Source organism: Balaenoptera musculus, chromosome 18 (genome assembly GCF_009873245.2).
Source record: "Balaenoptera musculus isolate JJ_BM4_2016_0621 chromosome 18, mBalMus1.pri.v3, whole genome shotgun sequence".
Taxonomy (NCBI): Eukaryota; Metazoa; Chordata; class Mammalia; order Artiodactyla; family Balaenopteridae; genus Balaenoptera; species Balaenoptera musculus.
In genome coordinates this window covers 69,049,614-69,075,341 of record NC_045802.1, presented here as the reverse complement: position 1 = coordinate 69,075,341, position 25,728 = coordinate 69,049,614, and the positions used below count along the sequence as shown (strand labels likewise).

Genomic DNA, 25,728 nt, shown 5'->3' with positions numbered 1-25,728 from the left:
CCTTCTTTTTTATTCTAATTGACGTGGAAGTGAAAGTAGACTTAGTCTCCAAGAAATAAAGCCACAATAACCAAGAATTCTTCGAAACATTTTCAACTGTAAAATATTAGATTCAAATATACACAGAATCAAGTTTGTTTTTCCCTGAAGTCTGTGTAACTGTGCCGCGCAGCTTGTGGGATCTTAGTTCCCAGACCAGGGATTGAACCCAGGCCATGGCAGTGAAAGCGCCAAGTCCTAACCACTGGACAACCAGGGAATTCTATTAATCAAATGAAGAGACAAAGTAACCAGAAAACATTATAAATAAAAAGTGCTTGTAAGGGAAGTTAATATTTAAACACATCATGAGTTTTTTAAACTTTTAATATAGCCCTTTACAGATATGCACGTACTGAATAGGGAAAGATCTCCCAGATATACTGCTTACTGAAAAAGCTTTATCATAATAGACTGCTCCACATAATGGCAAGCCCTTTAACATCCATGGATCCAGCCCATAAAATGCCATCAGTGCCCTGGTTTAAACCACACAAAGCTGTGCCATTCCTACTGCCAGTACACAGTTTCAGCACGAGAAAGAACACAGTATGTGATAGCTCGTGTGAAAAACAATAGTTGATATACATGTATATACTTCACAGACTATGGCAGGATATTCAAAAAACAGTAACAGTGCCTGCTTCTAGGGATAGAAACCAGGGGACTTGGAGACAAGGGTGAAAGAAGGCTTACTTTTCATTGAATACCCTTCATCATGTGCACAAATTATTTAACATTAATTAATTAAAACTGAAGAAAATAAGTAAAAAACCTTCCAAGTGTAGATCAGATATGGGAAACATCTGTGTTGCCTATTTAAGTTACTGGGAGATATTTTCACCTAAGTTCAAAAATATCGGCTAGAATATACACCATGGTTAATTAAAATAAACTAAAAGCTTATGTAGAAATATAATTATTTAAAACAATTGAACAAACATTAACTGAGTATTAGTAATGTGAAGGACACTGCCTGGTTGCTAGGGACAACAAATGAATAAGATCCAGCCTCTGCCCTCAAGGACTTCTTCGTCTACGAGGAAAGTCTGATAGCTAAAGATAAAATGGCATAAGTGGTCTTCGAATAGCACAAATAAGTGCTAGATGGGGAATATAGAAAAGGGAGGGAAATTAGTTTTGCCTCTAGGATCTTACAGGAAAGGTAGCCCAAATACCTCCCCTAAATTATAGACTTAAATATCCAACAGTCTACTCAACACCTACATTTTGATATCTAATGGGCATCTCCACCTTCATTGGTCCATCTTCATACCCTGATTTCCTCCCCCAAAACATGCACCTCTCACAGTCTTTCCCTTCTCAGTAAGACAGTCCCATTCTTACAATTCGCCAGGCCAAAAGCCTAAAACTATCTTTGATGCCTTATTTTTTTCTTATACATCACATCCGATCTTTAGAAAATCTGGTCTACCTTCACAAAATATCCAGAATTCAATCACATCTCACCACCTCCACCACACGCTGGCCCAAGGTGCTACCCTCTCCCACTAGAATTATTACAAAACCCTCCAAAGGGACCTCTCAGCTTGAATTTCTGGGTTTCAATTGCTAAGAACCATTGAATACTGTGTGCCTCCCTTTTTCTACCTTGTTGAATAGGGGGTATTCGTTGCAGTGTCATATCCTTTTCTCATCATTGTATTTTTGATAAGTGAGTGTCACACTGTCTTTAAATACAGATGTTCACATCACAAAAACTGCTCTTGAGAAACCATACACAAAAAGCCTCATCCATACCTGAACCAAGTTTGAATATGAGATTCTGGTTTTGGAAGGAAGGTAGGTATATTCTGCCTATGGAAGGACATGATCATTGGGGGCCACAGAAAGGGTTGTGATAACTAGTATCCAAAAACAGCCCTGAACATAACAAACCACGGTATGCACACATAAGCACTTATGGCAATGATTCTAGGCTGGCCAAGTGACTTGCAAAATGCAACAAAAGTGATCCTGTGCCACCTAAACTTTAAAAGGCAGAATGGCTACTTCACATAGCTCTGATACTCAATATAGAAGTCTGGATATCCTGACAGAAATTCCACATGGAGAAGTCATGTGGAAATGCCCCAAGAATGAATAAAGAGAGAAAGAGAGAGGCCCAGCTGTCCCATGTCTTGGCTGACCTCATCTTCAAGTCAATCCTCCAAGGCACTAACATTGGATGTTCCAAACCAGTCAAGCCCCAACGTGACTACTGCCCCAGTGGACAGACACCTAGTGAGGCAAAAGATGTGTCCAGCCGAACCCAATCAACCCACAGAATAAGAAATAGTTAAATGTTGTGTAGTTTTTTTATTGTGGCAAAATATAGGTAAAATTTACCATTGTAACCATTTTTAAGTGTACAACTCAGTGGCATTAAATAAGTACATTCACACTGTTGTACAACCTTAAATGTTTCAAATCACTGCATTTTGGGATGGTTAATCACTCAGCAATAGATAACCAAAACACAAAAAATAAACAAGTGGATTTAAAAAGGACACTGGATACAAGATTAATACATAAAATTCAATTGTTGCTACATATAAGCAACAATCAATAGGCAAATGAAATTTAGAAAATAACATTTATAATAGTGTCAAAACTTATCAGACATCCAGGAATAAATCTAATGAAAGATAGATAAAACCTCTACACTCAAAACTACAAAAAAATGCTGAGAGACATTAAAGACACAAATACATGAAGAGATATTCTAGTTCATGGCTTAGAAAACTCAATATTGTTAAGATGTTAATTCTCCCCAGAATAATCTCTAGACTCAATATAATCCAAATCCCATCTGATGTGGGGGGAGGGTGGGAGTGTAGGTAGAAGGTAGAGACAGATTGACAAGACAAAGTCTAAAGGTTACATGGAAACTCAAAGAATCTAAAAAAAGCCAACATTATCTGAAGAAAAACAACGAATTTAGAGCACTTACAGTACCAGATTTTTAGACTTACTACAAAACCAAAACAAGACAGTGACCAAATGTCACTTAATTTACAGCAAATGTACACCACAATAAATGATGCTGGAAAAATTGGGTATGAGAATGTAAGAAAATTTACTTTGACTCCATCTCACACCAAACAAACAAACAAAAAATTCAAAGAGAGTAACAGGCCTAAATACCAAACCTAAAACAATAAAGCTCCTAACTTGGGTATGCAAATTGGACTTAAACTGGACTTCAACAAAATTGAGAACTTCTATTCCTTGAAAGACATTATTAATAAAGTGAATAGGTAAGTCGCAGATGGGGGGAAGATATGCTGTGTGTGTGTGTGTGTGTGTGTGTGTGTGTGTGGTGAAGGACTCATAATCAAAATAGATATAGAACCCTGAACACTCAATAATTCTAAAATATCTAATTTGAAAAAGGGGGGCAAGGGTGAGACTTGAGCAGTCGCTTCACAAAATAAGATATCCAGTTTTGGTCAATCAACTTATAAAAACATGCTCAGCATCAATATTCATCAGGGAAATGCAAATTAAAACAGAGATATTATTACATGTCCAATAAAATGGCTAAACATTAAAAAACTGAGAACAGGGCTTCCCTGGTGGCGCAGCGGTTGAGAATCTGCCTGCTAATGCAGGGGACACGGGTTCGCGCCCTGGTCTGGGAAGATCCCACATGCCACGGAGCAACTAGGCCCGTGAGCCACAACTACTGAGCCTGCGCGTCTGGAGCCTGTGCTCCGCAACAAAAGAGGCCACAATAGTGAGAGGCCCGCGCGCCGCGATGAAGAGTAGCCCCCGCTTGCCGCAACTACAGGAAGCCCTAGCACAGAAACGAAGACCCAACATAGTAATGAATCAATCAATAAATAAAAAATCTTTAAAAAAAAAAAAACTGAGAACACCAAATGTTGGAAAAGATGGCTGAACTGGAAACATTCATATATCATGGGCAGGAGTATATGTTATTGATAGAACAACCACAGTATCTATTAGAACTAAACATAACCTGACCATGTAATCCAACAATCCCTCTCCTCAGTATATGCGAAAGTATGTATGTTCATAAAAAGACATAGCAGTTTATTCATAATATCAAAAAAATGGAAACAACCTAAAGGTTCACCATCAGAAAAATGGATAAATTGCAGGTTATTCAAATAATGGAACACCACAGAGCAATTTTTGAGCGAATGATAAGGCACAGCCTCATGAACCTCAGATACGATGTTGTGTGAAAGAAGCCAACACAAGCAAGTATGTATCGTATGATTCCATTTACATGCAGTTCAAGAAGAAACAAAAACAATCTATGGTATGAGATGTCAGAACAGCAGTTAATTTTGGTGGCCAAGGAGAAGGACTGACTGGAAGTGGCATGAAAGAATCTTCTGATACAACAGAAATGATCCATGTACAGATCTGGATGGTTGTTACACAGTTACACATGTGTATAAATAAATTTTTATTAAACTGTACGCGTAGGTGGACTTCACTGTATATGTGATATTTCAATTTAGAATATCTAAAAACAAAAACTAACAAACAAAACAAAATCTGCTAGCCTCAGAAAGAAATACATTATGTTCAATGTTTTAAAAATATAAATGGATTATATGTTTGCAATTTGTTTTTTCCACTCTGGAAGATTTGAGGATCTACATGAAGATTTCCTAACTAAAAATAATATCTATGTAAAGTGATAATTAAACTTAGAAAACACAATGACAAAATCTAAGACTTTGTTTTATTATGCCCCATCAGAAGTCACAAGGGCAGCAAATAACCTTTTATTTAATTTTCTGGAACTCTATCCACACAAAATTAAGAAAAAAATAATAATACTTTCATTTCAATATGATTTCTAATCTGATATTTATATTTTATCAATTTCAATTGTTACATATCAATTCATAGCCACAATGTGTAAAATTAGCAAAAGGCATTTCTGACAGAAAAATGAAAATTTCGGTAGACGTTCCTTCTTCATCTGTGTTTTACTTCAGAAAAAAACATTTTCTTTTACTGAAAGCCACACCTCCACAACCACTTTAACAGATGGATTACAATCTTAATCTGAGTAGAAGAAATGATTTATTCATCTCTATCCAATAGCAGAACGCCTGTCACAATAAGCCACACAGATATCTGTGAACCGAAATGATACAAGAGTCCAGGTCAGGCACTTTTCTTTTAAAAATGCCCCAAAGTGGCCCAGTATCAGAAGGGGACTGAGTGCGCCTCTAGGTAGAATATATTCGGCCTGGAAGGACATCTTGTGACTACTGCTTTCTGGAGCTGGGCTTCTGTATCATTCCCCATCCAATCAACATTCTGGCACTTTGAAGAAAGGATACCAGACTCCAAAGGGAGGCGATCAACTTATGTACATTCTCTATTTCATACTTACTCGAACATACCGGAGCTTTCACAATCACTCTAAATGTAAGAAAGGATGTGTTTCTAATAGGAGTAAGCAATATTATTTTAAAGTTATAATAATTCAAAAGCATCTTAAAATGTACCAACCTGGACTTCTATATGACGAGGGTTATCAATAAATTTTTCTATTAGTAGCCTATCATCACCAAAACTAGAAGCAGCTTCTTGAGATGAAAATCTAAAACCATCCCTGTAAAGAAAAACGGAACAGTCAAACGAACACAAAACAAATACAGCCCTCGATATAAAAGAAAACTAATTAAAGGTTTATTTGTGCTTACTTCTGAACAAAGCAGAGAAAAATTCACTTAATATACAAATAACTGAATTAATTTTGGTTGAGCAACTCTTCTACTCACTAGCTCTGTGACTCTGGGTGAATGCTTTAATTTCCCTGATCCTAGATTTTTATAGAAACAGGAACACCAATACTTATTTCACCAACTGTTAAAAATGAGGTATTTTTAATAAGCCATACAAATCATATAAAATTTCATTTCTTTGACCTTACTATACCTTAATTCCACTAATAAAAATATATAAAAATGCATATCCATTTGACTCAGAAGTCAGAAGATGCACACAAAAATGTAAAGGACCTAGACAACTGTACAACTGGGGCAAAGCCACAGCAAATATACTCAGTAAGAATACAAAAGGAAGGTCCTCAAGAAGACTCCCTGATATTTTAAATACACAACTTTAAAAGCAATGACCTCCCACACATCCATACAGATCATTACAATTTTATCTTCTTTAAAACTGTTCAAAAATAATAATTAAAAGAGAAAGGTTTGATTTTTTTAATAAAAATATGAATTTAATTATTGCTTTGTATATTTTATTTCCAAACTATAACTTAAATATTATCATTATTAAAATATGCTTACTAAAGTCATACACTTTGAAATGAGTTCACTCAGTCTATTAAAAACTCAAACTTGCTTACCTAACGCTAACTAGGGTATGTTATATTCCATTCATTGATATACTCAAGAGTATAAAATTTAATTCCTTTTATATGTAATTAATAGTTTCTTAATCTTCAGATCAAATACCTGTATTTAATGTTTAACATTAAAATTCTTTTAATCCTTTCATTTGCAAACACTCCATCTGGCAATATTAGAAATAACTATCTCATTTGTTTGTGTGCTTGGAAAATACAACATTGCAAGTAAACACAGACTAGAAGGATAAATTTGAAAACATATTGCAAAAATTTCTATTTCTCAGCATTCTCAGAGAAAAGGTATCACGTTTTCTTAGTCCTCCATTACTCCCTTGATTTTAGGGAATCGAGTTCAGATCTCAGACTACAAACCTCGAAGAAACGAAAGCACAATGAACCATTGTTTTCAATACCATATAACCAACTTTTTATTAGGTGGGATACAATGATTCACAAGGAAAAAACATAGTACTTTACAGTTTGTCTCTGCTCTAACGACTTTAAAGTTTTCATTTTGCATTTAAATCAAAAATACCAAAAATTTAAAAACTCAAAGTCACCCAAATAAATTATCATGTTTGAAAGCATTACCAATATGTTTTGGAGCTCATGGAAAACTGCATTTAGATCATTTGTAGCACTCAGTAATACATTCATTCAATAAATACTTACTACTCATGAAACTATGTGCCTGGTGCATATATATATGTGATGGAAATACAAAATTAAAACAGAAACTGCCCTCACAACACCTAAAGTCTAGTGGGGTTACTCCAAAATGTAGACATGATCAATTTTCCATTTATGCCATAACATTTCATTTAAATTGGGATAAGGCAGCAATTCCACTACTGGCATATACCCTGAGAAAACCGTAATTCAGAAAGAGTCATGTACCACAATGTTCACTGCAGCTCTATTTGCAATAGCCAGGACATGGAAGCAACCTAAGTGTCCACTGACAGTTGAATGGATAAAGAAGACGTGGCACATATATATACAATGGAATATTACTCAGCCATAAAAAGAAACGAGGGGCTTCCCTGGTGGCGCAGTGGTTGAGAGTCTGTCTGCCAATGCAGGGGACACGGGTTTGAGCCCTGGTCTGGGAAGATCCCACATGCCGCGGAGCTACTAGGCCCGTGAGCCACAACTGCTGAGCCTGCACGTCTGGAGCCTGTGCTCCGCAACAAGAGAGGCCACGACAGTGAGAGGCCCGTGCACCGCGATGAAGAGTGGACCCCGCTTGCCGCAACTGGAGAAAGCCCTCACACAGAAACGAAGACCCAACACAGCAAAAAAAAAAAAAAATAATAAAAATTTAAAAAAAAAAAAAAAAAGAAACGAAAAAAACAAATACCATATGCTAACACATACATATGGAATCTAAAAAAAAAAAAAAAAAATGGTTCTGAAGAACCTAGGGGTAGGACAGGAATAAAGATGCAGACGTAGAGAATGGACTTGAGGACACGGGGAGGGGGAAGGGTAAACTGGGACGAAGTGAGAGAGTGGCATGGACATATATACAGTACCAAATGTAAAATCGATAGCTAGTGGGAAGCAGCCGCATGGCATAGGGAGATCAGCTCGGTGCTTTGTGTCCACCTAGAGGGGTGGGATAGGGAGGGTGGGAGGGACACCCAAGAGGGAGGAGATATGGGGATATATGTATATGTACAGCTGATTCACTTTGTTATACAGCAGAAACTAACAAACCATTGTAAAGCAATTATACTCTAAAAATAAATAAATAGGGATAAGGAAAAGAAAGCCAGGGATTATTATGAAAATATCTGAGTCTACTTTCAACAACCTCCATGACTCTTACCCTAATTTATTATACAATACAACAAACACTATACTTTTTTAAATCTTTCAGATGTTCTAAAGATTCTAAGATAAGTATAGATGCTACTTCCCTGAAGATGTTACAAGAGGGACACACTCCTTAAGATACAAGAATAAAGCAAAATTATAAAGCAGAAACTAACACACCATTGTAAAGCAATTATACTCCAATAGAGATGTTAAAAAAAAAAAAAGAATAAAGCAATTAATGGCTACTAAGTTTTCCATCTGAAGAATGTTAAAATTTTTGTGGATTATGTACAAAAATTTCTTCCTCAAGGGAGGAAGGAGTTAAATGCAGTGCAGCACGATATTAACAGCTGGTGACACCAGAAGACAAATATCTGGGTGTTTTCTGGACTGTTCTCTCAATTTTTCCAAAGTTTTGATTTTTTCCAAATTAACAGAGGATAGACAGCAAATTTTTTAAATGAGGGTCCTGTATCATTATATCAAATATGTTATACTTTTGTTAATTTCAACAAAGTTTTAGAGATGGCTTATTTATCAAGTTGAAAAGAGTAATTTTAGGTAGAAAATGGTTTATGTATGTATTTTTACTAATTATATGAAAATATTTTGAAACAATGTGACATTTACTGACCAAGAAAGGGTTAACTTATTTACCAAAGATGCCCAATATATGAATAGATACAGCGATTTCCGAAAGCACTGAATTCTAAATTAAAATCCATTGGTTAAAAGCAGCATAGCAAATCTCATTGCCAAGAAACTGAAGAGTAATCCTACCATAAAAGAACATGTTACTGAGAGTAGCCCAGGAGAAATGACTGATAAATATGAGATCCTAAGAACAATAATGAAAAGTAAGTGCTAAGGCTTTCAGTGAAATGGCTATATAAGTGCCATATAAAAGGGGAAAACACTGATAAAAATTAGAGTTCACAAAACACACATCTCTTATAAAACCATTAAGTTGTGTTTAACATCTTTATTATCTCATTCTTTACTATAAATAGACTGTAGCAGACTGTCTTTTCCAAACATGGCCACAACAGCATCTCCCATTCCATATGCTCTTCTAAGAAACTTGCCACTCCTTCACAAGGAACTGAAGTCTAATGCCCCTCCCCTTGAATTCAGGTAGAATTTGTGCTCACTGGTAATCAACAAAATATGGTGAAGGCAAGCTGTGTGACTTCTGAGACTGGATCATGAAAAGTGATACAGCTTCCACTTGGATTTGAAACAAATACTCTTGGATCCCCGGGTCACTATGTAAGAAGTCTAAAGTCACCATCCCGTGAGGAAGCCCAACCAACCCATGGAGACATCCACTAACTCACAGGGGTTACAAATAAAGCACAAGACATAGCTTCAACACCTGAACTTCAGAAGTCAAATAAGACGAATTATGTGGTAAAAATGGGGCTAAGTGTGCCTCCTACCCTTATGCCTGCTTCCACCCACACACAACAACTAGCCAGCCCAGCTTCAAACATTTCACATCGTCAACCAATGCTCTGCAAGTCTCCACTACCAAAAGGAACCACGCCAGGCAGAGTTCCAGAGAGAGGTTAAGAAGCAGACCATTCTTCAGTTAAGCATTCTTCAATCCTGAAGATAAACGCCTTCACTCTGACCTTAACTTCTCGGCATTTCCCAAGAAATTTTCAAGTAAATTAGTGTTGCAGCATATCCATTTAATTCTTATAAAATCAACACTAAGGCCAAAGAGAGAATAAGAGCAAACAAATAAGATAACTAAAAAAGGGCCTGCAAGTCATCCTCAAGTACTCAAACCCTATATCCAATCACTCAGAAAATCCTGTTGCCTCTCTACTTTCAGAATTAAACTCTTTCTTACCACTTCCACCATTACACTGGTGGAAGCCACCATCACCATTATTTTGCGTGGATTATTTCAACAGCCTCCCAGCTGGTTTCCCTGATTCCAGAGTTCATGATTCTGCCCCCTGTTAAGTCTATTGCCAAGAGAGTAACCAGAGTGATCCTTAACTTAAAACTTAAGTCACAAAATCTTGACAACTGGTAAATCTGGATGATACGTATATAGAAGTTCATTGTATTCTTCTACATCTTTGTACATTTGAAAATTTTTATAATTCAAAACATGTAAATAATGTTAGGAGTTTGTTGAAGTTCCATGATTGTGACTTCTCTACTGAAACCCTCCAGTAGCCCCCCATCTCACTAAGAATGGCCTACAAGGTCCTAGACAATTGGCTCCCCATCTCCTTCTACTCCTCCCCCTGCCCCCACCAGCTGGCCAGCCCTGGATCTCTCCAGACACGCTACTGCGTCACTGCCTCCACACTTGCTCTTCCCTTGCCTGGATCCTAATCCCCGCACTCTTCCCTCCTCGTTCAAATGTGCCTTCTCAGTGAGGACAGCCCTGACAATCCTGTTTAGAATGGGAATTCCCTCCAGCACTCCCCATGTCTCTTCCTTTCCTCCTTTACTTTTCTTATACTGCTTATCACCTTCCACAATAGGATATGATTTACTTTGATCTTGTTCATTGTTTGTCTCTTCCTACCAGAATGGGTTTCTGAACCTTGTTTATGTCATGGATGCCTTTGGCAGTCTCATGCAGCATAGGAACCTCTTGTCAAAATAAGGTTCGAAGTGATTTAAAATGTAGAAAAGAATATGCATAGGATTGCATAAGAAACAAAATATATTGAAATACAGGTATCAAAATGTTTTTTAAAAACAAATTTGGGATATCATGCACTTGGTTCTTTATTCGTTAATAAGCTCCAACAACAAGCCTCACAATCACTGTAACTTAGAGATACCTGCAACAATGTAATGTGATAATATAAGGGATCTCCTAAAGGGTGAAAAGTCCCACAGATACTACTACTATCGTAGCTTGTCTATATTGGAGGAAACACTAAATTCCAGTTAGAGGCTAGTGAAAGAAATATGTACTTTTTTTCCTTATCCAGGTGCACGAACGTCCCTGAACTTTACGGGTCTGTGAATTCAAAGGTTAAGAACTCCTGATCCAGTTATATACTGGATATAGAGGAACAGAGAGAGAGAACTGCAAAGAGGAGTGGATTATTTTGTCTGTTTCTGTTCATTGCTGTATTCCTGGAACCTTACTAAAACACTGCCTGTCACACAGGAGGCTCTCAGTATCAAATATCTCAATAACAAGTATCACCAATCCATGCAATGAGTTTATTTATGCTGGGTCAGTGTAAGATGGGAGAGGAGAATCTGACGTTACCTCAGTCAGTATCTGGTGTCAGTGCCACACTGAACGTGAGAGTGGGGCTGAAAGGTCTGTACTGGGCACATATTATCACCCCACCTCTAACACACAACCAAAGAAACACTGGTGTCCTGAGACAACTGTCTTCTAGAGTTAAAACTATCTGTACAAGTCTGCAGTGTGGTGTCTTCCCCTCAGATTTTAAAGGGTAATATATTGCCTCTAGGAGATTTTTACCTTGTATGTTCACTTTAGAACCTAATTTCTGAATTAGATTTGTACTGGATGACTTTCACACCAACTCCAGATTTCTCTCTTTCAGAGATTTCAGGGAATAGGAAGAAAGGGAAAAGAAAGGGAGAAAACAGAACTAACCATTTGGAAGATCAAATTACTTTTGGGCAGAGAAAGGGCAGGAAAGGCAACATTAACGATAATAATTCAGTGATTTTTTAAATTCCCCTCCTTCAAAAAATGACATAAATCTCTCTTGCTGCCAAACCTTGAAGTATGTGATACAAATCTGAATAGAGTCCCTTGAAACCTGCTGGTACTAGGCAGTTGTTCAAAAAAATTATTTTCTAATCCCCATGATGTTATCAATACATTAGGTTTTTAAATTTTTGTTTTAAAAGTTTCTTTTGATTTCTGAAACTACTACTAAGAAAGTGTTCTAAATTCATAACAGAGTGCACGGCATATAAAGGACATACAATAATTTCAAGTTCAAAATGAAATATATTTCACACTATAAAGTTATAATAGTAGTTCACTATTTTTATAGACAAAGGGAAGCAAATGCATACTAATACATAAACAGATAAAATTATGACTGCTTTCAAATATATACGGTTCAAATCTTTGATCACATTCAGAATTACATAGCCAAACGTCAGTAATTTTTGCCTAGAAGACAAAATCATGACTATAATTTTTAAAAATACACTGTAAAAAAAAGATAATCCTTTATTAATGTTTAAGAAGGTAAAAACCTTTTGATAATAGGATAGTCATCATCAAAATATAAATAAGAAACTTTTCTGCATAATTTCAAGTTTTCCCATCTAGAAGAGTAAAAATTAGATGATTATTATAACTATTCCATTATGCTTTTGGTATCTGTTTACTTGTCAGTTTAATAAAACTCTAGTAACTGCAGTTTTCATCAAAAGTGTATTTTGGACAGAATCTCACCTGGTCTCTTCATCATCCCAAGCGATTCGCATGCCTTTCCCACCACCACCTGCTGAGGCCTTGATCATGACAGGGTAGCCTAACAGCAGGGAAGAATTAGACAGAAGTTCAGACTTTGATCATTTGGATGCATGAACATGACAACTGACCACATGTTCGATAACACAGAAGACAATAACTAATTTATTTAAAAGTTCCTTTCTTTAGAGTCAGGAAAATAACATCAGTGTAATGATCTTACATATATTTTTTAAATGAGTGTGATCATATTAAAAGAAAAAGACTATTTGTATCAATAAATATAACATTTTCCCCAATAATGAAATAAAAAGCTAAGAAAACATAATTTGACAGTGGATTCCAAAAATGGAAATAGATACAGTGTCAATTAACCAAGGATATAAGAAACAACTTTTATAGCATTAAGGACACACGCACGCGCGCGCGCACACACACCCACAGGCACACACGCATTCTTTTGATTCCCCAAAACTGCTGTTTGCATACATAACAAATTAAATTCCCTTTTTTTCAAAAGTAATGGTTTACAGGTACTTGAGGTATTTTCATCTGAAAAATCACAGGGAACCCCTGAAGCTTTTATCTGCAAGAACTGACATGACGGCTTTGGGAAAAATCAAGCCATGGCTGGTATATTATGACTGGAGCAGAAGATGCAGAGCTCGCTGGTATCAGTGGAGAAGCTACGGCACTACTCCACTCAGGCCACAGGCAATGAAATACCTAGACTTAGGGAATATTATGAAAATACAAAGTCAGGCCCAAAACAAAGGACAGTTCCAGCCAAAGTTTTATAAGAGAAAATTAATAAAACTGTTGTTAGTAAAGAGGATTGCGTATTTAGAGTAGTTATTATAAAGTAAAATTTCTGACAGCATGAGTCATCTACAATGATTTATCAAGAAAAGCTGTGAAGTCTCTTTGTTTAGAGGTTCTCCGACAATACGGTGGAGATACTCATGTCTGAGACCACTTGTTTATGATCTTTTCTGAGGAAAGAAGAGGTCAGTGAGCCCTTAAAGGACTCTTCCTGGCCTGTGATGCTCTAATAGCACTACACTCTAGCTATAGGATCTTCCCGAAAAGGGAAGACAGGGCCAAATGTCACAGACCTTTGACCCCTAAACCACAAAACATCACTCTTAACTTCAACTTAGTTAAAATGGCACTTGCTTCCTAAGTGATTCATAAGTAATTAAATTTTTAAAATTCTGATGTTGGTTACATTTATGTGAGATAGACTTATGTGGGACAGCATTTTAAAAGCAATACTAAGTGCAGTAAGAACAAGAAAGATGAACATAGTATTTTCACACTGGGAGCCTTATAATCTAGGAAGAAAGAGGGAAAGTACCCAAATAATTCTCTCAATGGGAATTCAGAAAAGAATCACAGGAAGGTAAGAGAAAAGGGATTCAGAAGAGCATATTATAGATAGGGCCATTGATATAAGGCTATGAAGGATGAGCAGGATATGAACATGTTAGGCAGGAATAGCAGAAACAGAGGTGGGGGAAGCACAGGACAGGTTTAAGAAAGGACTGAAACAATTTGAAGTACACAGAGTATCTGCAGGATGGCAGAGGAAAAGAGAACTGAAAACAGAAACTGGGAGCACATTACGCTACACACTCTTGCGTGCTACAGATCCTGCTTGAGAGTAATAAGAACGGTGTTTGTCTTGTTCAGTGCTGCAGCCTCACAATGAGTATCACATAAAGGAATTAGACTGAGATCAGTAAAGAAGAATTAGCTTGTTTTTGAGCAGTGAAGAAACAATATCTAAAAATTAGAAACCAGCATGCCTGAGAAATCCTTTTAAAAACAACTTAAGGTCTTTTTTATCCCCAAAAAACATGTCATCAATTCACCATCAAAAACTATTTATCCATGTGAACAGGAAACCACGAGAGGTATGATATCCACATCCCAAATCTCTACTATTTTCAGTTCCCACTGAGGATTAGGAAATTTGCAGTTATTCTGATTCCAGTATTAATCTCATCTTAGTCATTTATTCATCTATGGACCTTGGACTATATAGGGATTTGTAAGGTTCAAAATAAGATTGGGAAATTGTCCTTGGTAACAAGGAACTAGGATGGCAAAACAAAACACATAAAATAATTTGTCAACGAGAAACTATTGTATGTTCAGAAAAGGTGAGAAATTGTCAGGCAACAGGGCAATATATAATAAGACAATTGCAATATGGTCCCTCCAAAGGAGGCAATGCAGTGTTAGACCTGTGAATACATATAACCCAGAAGAGAAGACTCCCTGACAAAAATTTAACAAGCCAATATTAAACAACTGGGAGAGAGGGAGAAACTGGTAGAAGTTAGGGACATTACAGTCACGAACTCAATATAATTTTTGAGCTATAATTGAAAATAATATAATAGTAAGGTATTCTACTCAATTTCTTATGCCAAGTAAGTCATTAAATTTCAGACAGTACATATTTTTATGCTGTCACCATGCCATGGAGAAATGAGATCTAGCTATTTGGAAAGCAGGGAAAAGAATATTCCACACAGATGATATTAAATAATATCAAAAAGCCCAGTCTGTCATCCCTACTTTCTTATTGTGCCTGTGGCTCTAACTAGGGTAAGCCATGGGGTGCCAGGAACTGGACAAAAAAGGAAAAAAAAAAGATTCAGTCAAAAGTTGACATGCCCGGAAAAATCAGAAATGATCAAGTTGATGTCTATTGCTTCCTCTCTTTTCCCAGCCTGGGTATGAAATATCCACTAATGTTCTCTCACATTTTTTTTTTTTTTAATCCATTGGAGGACTTACTCCTCTGTTCAACTTTTGTCTAGAACACATTTCTTTAATTTTATATTCTTCAGTTGACATATGTTTGAAACAGAACAACCTTCCTTATCATAACAAAACAAAATGCTTCAAGGTGTTAAAAGGAGATGAAACTCCTGGTATGATAAGATGGCTTAAAAAAACAAAAAACCCTCAGGTCCTAGTGCTGTTCACAGATATTTCCTCACCTTTACCATCCTCTCACTGAATGCCTACTCCCCATTACCTGACCTCCCCTCCCAGATCCAGAGATACATGCCCCACTCCTTCTAACACCCCAACTCCAACGTGCACAAAGTCTCCATTCCTTATTTCCCTTCTGCATGATGCTTCCAAAAAGATATCTACTAAGTACTATGTGAGAAAAATGTTAATTTTTTTTTAAAAAAACAGAAACTTAGTACCAAAGTACTAAAAGGTTTCTATTCCTACTTTTCTGTACTCAACCTTAAAGGAAGGGCAGGTTTAACTGCAGGACAAGATAACTTCTCTGGTTTCCTTTCCTCCCAGCAATCAGTATGTCTTACTTTCGACCATAAGCAGCAATCCTCTTTCTAACTCTACCATCAAATTTTCATTCATCAACTCAAAAATATTCACTGAATAAATACTTTGTGCCAAACACTGATCTGGCTCCAGGGGATACAAAGATGAACAATTCAGAAAATTATCTGCTCTTGTGGCACTTACTATATTTGGTATCTAGTAGAGAACTATATATAAATATACATGCACCTAAGTGTATGTGTGTGTGTGAAACACATTAAGTGGTGATAGTTGCTACAATAAAAACAACAGAGGGATGTGATTCAGAGTGATTGTTACTTTTCCCTGAAAAGGCTTCTCTGAGAAAACTGATATTTAAACTGAGACTTAAATTGACAAGCTAGAGCAAGTCCTCTGAAAAATCAATGAGGGCAGAATATTCCTGACAGAAGGAACAAGGTGGAAAGGTTATATAGGAGAGGACATTGACCTAATGTAGTCCTAATTTTTTAAGATCACTTTGGCTGCTCTGCAAGGCATGAAATGAAAAAGGGCGAAGATGGGAGAAAGGAGACTGATTAGGAAGCTTTGTGGTGGTCCAGGAGAGAGCGAGCTGTAAGCTGGACTTGGCTGTAGATACAGAGAGAGAGAGAGAAAGACAGAGACTTGAAGGTTGTTTTACAGGTAGTCAGCATGACGTGTTGATAGTTAGGATATGGATGACAGAGGAATGAAGGAAGCCTCTAGGAGATTAGGTGCTTTCCCATTTAGTGACCGTTATGGATTCCAAGTCTAAAGAAACAATTTTTCTTGACCAACTAATAGCACCATGTTGAGCTACACAAGACACACACTACATAACCTCCCCCCCACCCAACCCCCTTCAAGCAAAACCTGCTCCTATACAGGGTGGCATAAACTGATAACTTAAAGGCTGATGAAATGACATCTTAATGATATAAAAATCATGAGTCATATAATAATCTTAGGTAGTTTTTTCACCTACAGTTTCTTGAATAAAAATTTCATAGAATATAATAACTGATGGAGAAGGAAAAGTAAAAAGAAGGGAAAAGTGAAATATTTCTTGGGAAATGTCCTAATTCATAATTTGGTAGCACTAACCAGAAATCTCTCACGGGTCAAACAGAAGGTGTGATTTTTTTTTTTTTTTTTTTTTTGGTCTTCTTTTTAAAACAATTAGGGGACGTCCCTGGTGGCACAGTGGTTAAGAATACACCTGCCAATGCAGGGGACACGGGTTTGAGACCTGGTCCGGGAGGACCCCACATGCCGCGGAGCAACTAAGCCCGTGTGCCACAATTACTGAGCCTGTGCTCTAGAGCCTGCGAGCCATGACTACTGAGCCTGAGTGCCACAACTACTGAAGCTCGCACACCTAGAGCCCGTGCTCTGCAACAAGAGAAGCCACCGCAATGAGAAGCCCGTGCAGCGCATTGAAGAGTAGCCCCTGCTCGCCGCAACTAGAGAAAGCCCGCGCACAGCAACAAAGACCCAGCGCAGCCAAAAATAAATTAATTAATTATTTTTAAAAAACCATTAGGAAACACTTATACAAGGTCTTTATTTCCCTAAAGAAAAGGTTCAAAGCAAAAGGAAATAAAAGTTGTTTCAGAGAGTAAAACAGTCCTCTACATGGGCAGAACAGGCTCTCATAATGGAACATCAGAAGAGAAAACCAAAAAATCAGGGGGGAAAAAGCCTAAGACAGACAGGAAGGAAATCCCCAGATGAAAATTATAAATACAAGTATTATGCATTATATCAATATTTGTTATATTCCTTTACTCTCCTTTAATGTAAAACAGTTCACTTACCTTTTGGGGTTGGGGGAAGGGGATTTTTGAAAAATCCAAGGTGGGACTTCCCTGGCAGCGCAGTGGTTAAGAATCTGCCTGCCAATACAGGCGACACGGGTTCAAGCCCTGGTCTGGGAAGATCCCACATGCCGCGGAGCAACTAAGCTCGTGCACTACGACTACTGAGCCTGCGCTCTAGAGCCCGTGAGCCACAACTACTGAGCCCGCGTGCTGCAACTACTGAAGCCCACGTGCCTAGAGCCCGTGCGCCACAAAAAGAGAAGCCACCGCAATGAGAAGCCCGCGCACCACAATGAAGAGTAGTCCCCACTCGCCACAACTAGAGAAAGCCTGCACGTAGCAACGAAGACCCAATGCAGCCAAAAATAAATAAATAAATAAAATTTAAAAAAAAAGAAAAAGAAAAATCCAAGGTGGTTTTTGTATAGAGTGGTCCACAATTTGAATTTACCTGATTGTTTTCTCATTATTAGAGTCAGAATTTTTTTTTTAATTTAATACTACACAGCTGATGCTATACTCTCATTCTTAAATTACACAAGCAAAGAAAAAAAAAGTCCATTTGTCCTTTTCCTCACAAAATTAGGTTTGATTACTTGATTAAGATGGTGTCCATTAAATTTCCTCATGAAATAACATTTCCATTTGCAATTAAAAAATGATCTGTAGACTGGAAACTTGGAAACTGTGACTATCCTATACTCAATATTTCAACCAATAGTAATAATAAACATTAATGATTCTTGCTTTAACTAATTTCTACATTGTTTGAAGTAAAATGAGTTTAAAAAATGAAGATACAGTTTTTTTGCCTTCCTCAGTATTGCTTCTCCAGTAGCTAAAAGAGTGCCTGAAGAATAGCATGCAAAATAATAATCACTAAGTAAATGTACTAATTAATTTCAGTAGTTGCAAATCATTTATTTTTACTGATGTGATATATTTCATGGTATAAGCATACTGAAGCATTATTCATTCTACTGTGAATGAACATTCAGATCTATACACACAATGCTCCCGTGAATATTTTTGCAGGTGTTGCTTGGAATACTGTGCAAGAGGTTCCTGGAGTGTATGTCTAGGAGTACAACTGCTGGATGGTATGCAACTCTTATGAAGTCTTTATTTTTAAAAAGTCCAATTTCTCCAATTTTATCTCCATTATCACTGTACTTATACAAACTACCAAATCTCTTCACAGGACTCCTATAGTAGCCTCCTAACAGAGCTCCCTACCAGTACAATTGGTCCCATCAAACTACAAAGAGGTCAGCAAAATTTCTTTTATATATATATATATATATATATATAAAATAAATAAATATAGGATCACCTCTCTCTCCTGTCTAAAACGCTAAGGGTTTACATGGATGAATAAGCCATACATGTAAGAACCACAGATGTATAATGAAATAGAAACTATGAACTCACAGATAGGAAATATAGAAGGTAAAGAGAGATAGCCTAACATATACTTGTTGAATCAGAATACCAAAAAAAAGGTATGTCAGACTTGCCCTAAGAAAGCTTTAAAAAAAAGCCTAAAAGGTATTAATCTGAACATCAATTAACTTATCTATCAAGCAAAATAAACTTGAACATCTTTTAAATAGAAATAAGAAAATCCAAACACAATATTTAACATTCACAATGTCTACAGTCCAATAAAAAATTAAGAGACATGTTTGGAGGCAAAATGTGATCCACACAGAAGGAAAATAGTCAACAGAAACAAACCCAGAAATGAAGAACCTTAAAACAGCTATTACAATCCTATTATAAATTACAGTCATTACAAACACTGTAAGCATGGGAACGGAGTTAAAGGAAAAATGATCATGATGAGGAGAGAAATAGAAAATATTTAGAAATTAAAAATGGAATATCCAGGTTTAAAAATAAAATGACTGAAAAGAAAAATGCAACAATGTATAGAAAGAATTATACCATGACCAAATGGGATTTATTCCAGGTATGCAAGGCTAGTTCCACGTTCAAAAACCAGTTAATCTACCTCATCAGTAGGTTAAAGAAGAAAAACTATATGACCATATCAGCAGATGCAGAAAAGGCATTTCACAAAATCCAACAGCCATTGAGGTCAGCAAACTAGGAATAGAAGGAAACTTCTTAGACTTCATAAAGAACATCTACGAAATACCTACAGCTAACCTCATTCTTAATGGTGAGACTCGAGATGCTTTCCCCCTAAGATCAGGAACAAGGTAAGGACGTCCTTTCTTACCACTCCTATTCAGTATCTTACTACAGGACCTACCTTATGCAATAAGACAAGAAAAAGGTAAACAAATTGGGAAGAAAGAAATACAACTTCATTAGCAGGAAATAAAACTGTCTATGAAGAAAATCTCGAAGAATCAACAACGACCACCACCAAAAAAAAATCTTCTAAAACTAATGTGATTATAGCCAAGTTGCAGGATACAAGGTTAACGTACAAAAGTTAACTGCATTCCCAAATACCAGCAATTAAAACCTGAAATTAAAAACACCATACCATTTACATTAGCCCCCTCCAAAATAAAATACTTAGGCATAAGTCTAACAAAATATGTACAGTATCTATATGTGGAAAACTACAAAACGCTGATAAATGAAATTAAGGAAGATCTAAATAAATGGAGAAAGATTCCACATGCATGGATAGGAAGACTCAATATTGCTGAGATACCAATTCTCCCCCAAATTGATCTATAGATTCAACGCGATCCTAACCAAAATCCCAGCAAGTTATTTTGTGTATATCAACAAAAAGATTTTAACATTTATATAGAAAAGCAAGAGACTCATAATGGCCAACACAATATTAAAAGAGGGTAACACATGTGAAAGACTGACATTACCCAACTTCAAGACTTACTATAAAGCTAAGTAATAAAATCACCATGATATTGGTAAAAGTACAAGCAAATCAATCAATGGAATAGCATAAAAAGCCTAGAAATAAACCCACACAAATACAGTCAACTGATCCTTGACAAGAAAGCAAAAGCAGCTCAATGGAGAAAGGACAGTCTCTTCAACAAATGGTACTAGAACAACTGGACATCCATAGGCAAAAAAATGAATCTAGACACAGTCCTTATACATTTCACAAAAGTTAACTCAAAGTAGATTGCAGACCCAACTATACAATGCTAAACAATAAAATGTCTAGAAAATAAATAAGAGAAAATCTAGGTGACCTTTGGTTTGGCGATAAGTTTTTACAAACAACACCAAAAGTACAATCCATGAAAGAAAAACATTGATAAATTGGACTTTATTAAAATTAAACACTTCTGCTCTGCAAAAACACTCTTAAGAGAATGCAGACCCAAGTCACAGCCTAAGAGAAAATATCTGTAAAACATATCTGATAAAGAATTTATATCTAAAACATACAGAGCTCTTAAAACTCAAAAATAATAACCCAATTAAAAAATGAGTAAAAAATTTGGACACCTTAACAAAGAAGATAGACAGATGGCAAATAAGCATATGAAAAGATGTTCAACATCCTATGTCATCAGGGAAATGCAAATTGAAACAACAATGAGATACTACTACACACCTATTAGAATGGCTAATATCCAAAATACTGACAACACCAAATGCTATCAAAGATGCAGAGCAACAGGAAACTTACTCTCGGATGGTGGGAATGCAAAGTGATCCTACCTAAAGCTAAATATAGTCTTACCATGTGACCCAGCAGTTGTAGTCCTGGATACTTACCCAACTGAGTTGAAAATTTATGCCCACACAAAAACTTGTGCACAAATGTTTATAGCACCTCTATTCATGATCGCCAAAACCTAGAAACAACCAAGATATGCCCAACTTGAGACAACTATAAAAGACCAACCAATATGCAGAATTCTCTCTAGGATTAGCTAAGGCCTTTGCTGAGTCTGCATCTCAACTCAATTCAACTTCTCCTTCAATCCAGTTTCTTTCACTCCCTCACATGTGTTGGTCCCAAAAATATTCCCCAATAAAATTCCAGTCTGCTTCTAAGACAGGTATCTAATCTGTGGCAGAGGAGCACATCTGGAAGGCTATTACAGTGATCTAGGCAAGAGATGACACTAGCTTAAACAAAGACAACAGTAGGATAAATGGAGAAAGCTGATGAATTCAAGATTTAGGAAATGCTGACAATGATATGCAAATTGCAAAACCACATAACGCAATATAATAGTGAATGCTGAGCCACAGAGAAAGCCTCACTGCTGATCAAACTCGAGACCCCTCTACTTCCTGCCTCTGTGATCCAATCCATTTCAGATGGCAAAGAACAGAACTCCTCCCCACCCCACAATCTTACCAATGGGAAGTAAACATGTAGGATAAAGAAAAAGTAGGGGCTTCCCTGGTGGCGCAGTGGTTGAGAATCTGCCTGCCAATGCAGGGGACACGGGTTCGAGCCCTGGTCTGGGAAGATCCCACATGCCGCGGAGCAACTAGGCCCGTGAGCCACAACTACTGAGCCTGCGCGTCTGGAGCTTGTGCTCCGCAACAAGAGAGGCCGCGATAGTGAGAGGCCTGCACACCGCGATGAAGAGTGGCCCCCGCTCGCCACAACTAGAGAAAGCCCACGCAAAGAAACAAAAACCCAACACAGCCAAAAATAAATAAATCAATCAATAAATCAAAATTTAAAAAAAAATAATAATAAGAAGAAGAAAAAGTAAATTTTTGTTGTTTAAGGTCACAGGGGAAGGGCAATAAAAGTATGAAATACTGGAGCTCTGATAAACTAATGACAATTGCATAGACTCAAATAAAAATTAGCACATTACTAAGTTTTCCGAGGAAATGTAATTCAAAATCTACTAGGCAATTTGGCTGTCATGCAACACTTGGCTACACTGAAAAGTTCATATTGTGAATACAAAGAGATAGTTCCAAGCAATTTGGGAAAATAAATTCCATCATCAATGTATTTCCCATGTTGTGTTTATTTGGTCATAATTTTCCACTTTTTACTGTTGTCTTTTAATTACAAATTAGTTATATAGTTCGTTTAGTTTTATCATTATCAATTTAGTTTTGGTATATCTTTGGTTTAGCACACTTCAGACTGAGGTGAGGCATATCTGTATCTATCTGCGGTCTATAATTATCCAGTAGCTAGAATGTAAACATATATGTGTTGCAGTCCAACTATGAATTATTCCTATCTACTACTACCACAGATACACACAACCTCTAAAAAAAGGTATGTGTAGGTGATATTTATTATCACTGAGTTTTTGCCACTGGAAAATGAAAAAGGGTGAAGTGGGCACAGGATATTTTGTCTTTCCTAAGATAGCCATGCACACATAAATACATAAATAACTATATAAATACACTGAGTTTAAATAAGAATGAACTAATATTATACACATAAAGATATAATCAAGCTGTGTTATAAGAAAGTAAACCAATACATAACAGTACTTTGTTTTAATATGGCAAAGAAAGGCAATTACATTTTTTTGGGAAAAACTGATCTGGTCTACCTATTTCCCTCTACTCGGACAAATAAAAAATACTAGATCCCTATCTCTGATCCAGGGATCAGAAATCAAGCACGCATCAGTGTATAGATTAGAGCAGAATGGGTTCACAGACAGAAAGTTTCCAAACAAAAACCAGTCTTAATGTCTTCACATTAGTGTCCGAACACTATGCAGAGCCTTTTGCAATAGAGTAATAGAAAAAAGAAAAGGCATGCAAGAATGAACTACAATAAAACAAAGAGAGAGAGGCAGTGGAAACAAATATGACATGGTAAAATACAGAGCGAGAACTTGTGAAATCATGCTTAAACCCAAAATGTGTACACTGGCGTAATAAAAGAAAATGTAAGTACCCAACTGACAATGGGAAAGAAAGAAGGGACACGGAATACACGTTCCCAACTCCCAGGGACTATCATTCTAACCTCAAATGACTGCATTACTTCAATAATAGGAAAACTGCAAAATAAAAACCTCATTCTTTAATGAATTTTACAAAGAATACTTTAACACCATGTTCTTCAACCTTAGGCATTTCTTAATAAATCTCATAAATAAATAAATAGTTAGTAAATGTGTCTTCTACTGAGGACCAAATTGGAAAATGAATTAACATTACCTAAGATTATGAAAAAGGTATAAATTGTAATATCTTTTCAAAGGCTTCCTCAATATATCTTTAACCACAAAGTCATATATTACATGTGAAAAGTTTTCTAAGCAGCATGAAATAAATAAAGGAAATAAAAGATTGCAGGGCTTAGCTAAGTATTTCTATCCCTCTTTAGCATGAACAATTTGTTCTTCTATATAAAAAAAAAAAAAAAAAAGAGCAACCTTTTTTTAACGTTATACCATGCCAAAAGGAAGATGAGAAGAAGAGGCAAAGGACAAGGAAAAAAATAGCCAGGGCAGAGAAGAAAAGACAAAGCAATTCCTATACACTTATCAGAGACAGAGGTCAAGGCATATGTGAGAGCATAACTTGCAAAGAACGTTAAGATGTCCCGTCAACAGTTAGTGTGAAGGCAATAAGGTACAGGAAAAAACTCTCATACATTTGAATCTTAGATTCCTAAAAACTTCCTTTAGTCCTGCCTAGTGAATCCAAGGACAGCCTATATGAATTGATGAGCTATAGTCATTAACAACCACATACTAAATTTACTTGAATAACTCTAGATTTTTTTTTTAGTTATCTATTTGCTGAGAGTTTATCATGGTTTACTTAATATTCCTATTCTTCCCAGGCATCTCCATTACAAAACTGGAGATTAAGGAAAAACAGTGAGAAAACTATTGTCAAATCATGATCTATGAATACTATGAAAAAAAAAAAAAAACTTTAAAATGTGACTACTTAACTTCATTTCCATACTTATATATAAATTTCTATTTTGATTCATTCACTGAATAACCATTTGCTCAATATATACTATGTGATGATCATTGTCTTCAATACAAGAAATACAAAGGAAACTAACCCATGGTCAGTCAATTTTACCATAAAATAGTAACCAGATGAACATAAAGCAAACATTTGCAAAGACAGAATTTACTTAATGGAGGGATCCCCACACTATTTTAAGAGAAGAGCAACCCATCAAGATAATTCAATAAAAGGGGCAGGCGGATACTTCCACATCAAACTAAGTCCCAGGAATACTGTTGCACAAGGAACATACTTTATGACATACTGTTCTAGTTTGATACTATTTTCTCCTTTCCTTTAAATATCCTTCATAACTCAATCATTCACTCTTTCACTCTTCCTTTTAATAGAGAATTACTTGAGAAAAATATGTATTCTATTGTTGGGTAGAGTGTTCTATATATATATAATCTATAAGGTCTCATTTGTTTAAAGTGTTAAGATCTCTACACTTGCTTATTGATCTTCTCTGTAGATATCCTACCCATTATTTAAACTGTACTACTGAAGTCCCCAACTATTACTGTAGAACTATCTATTTCTCCTTTCAATTCTGTCAATGTTTACCTCATATATTTTGCATCTCTGCTGTTTGGTGCATATATGTTTATAATAGTCAATATGTTTAAAATAATCAATGTATAATGTCTTTGTCTCTTATGACAGTTTTAGACTTAAAGTCTGTTTTGTCTGATATTAGTATAGCCACCCCAGCTCTCTTTTGACTACTATTTGCATGGGATATCTTTTTCCATCCTTTTGCTTTTAATGTATTTCTGTCTCTGGATCTAAAGTGAGTTTCTCATAGACAGCAAATAGTTGGATCATGTTTTTTTATCTATTCTGCCAATGTCTGGCACAGTGAGATACCATTTCACACATACTAGGATGGCCATAATACTTTTTTTTTTTAAACATCTTTATTGAAGTATAATTGCTTTACAATGGTGTGT

General features: G+C 36.3%; 1 protein-coding gene across 2 annotated transcripts in view; it reads right to left on the bottom strand.

The window, feature by feature from the left end:
• Positions 1-25,728, bottom strand: part of PCCA (propionyl-CoA carboxylase subunit alpha) — a 373,229-nt gene that overhangs the window by 233,783 nt on the left and 113,718 nt on the right. For both annotated transcript variants that reach the window (XM_036831147.1, XM_036831149.1), the window contains exons 9-10: positions 12,663-12,741; positions 5,545-5,647 (exon numbers count right to left, since the gene is read on the bottom strand). In XM_036831147.1, the coding sequence (XP_036687042.1) occupies positions 5,545-5,647; positions 12,663-12,741 (182 nt within the window). The remainder of the gene's footprint in view (positions 1-5,544; positions 5,648-12,662; positions 12,742-25,728) is intronic.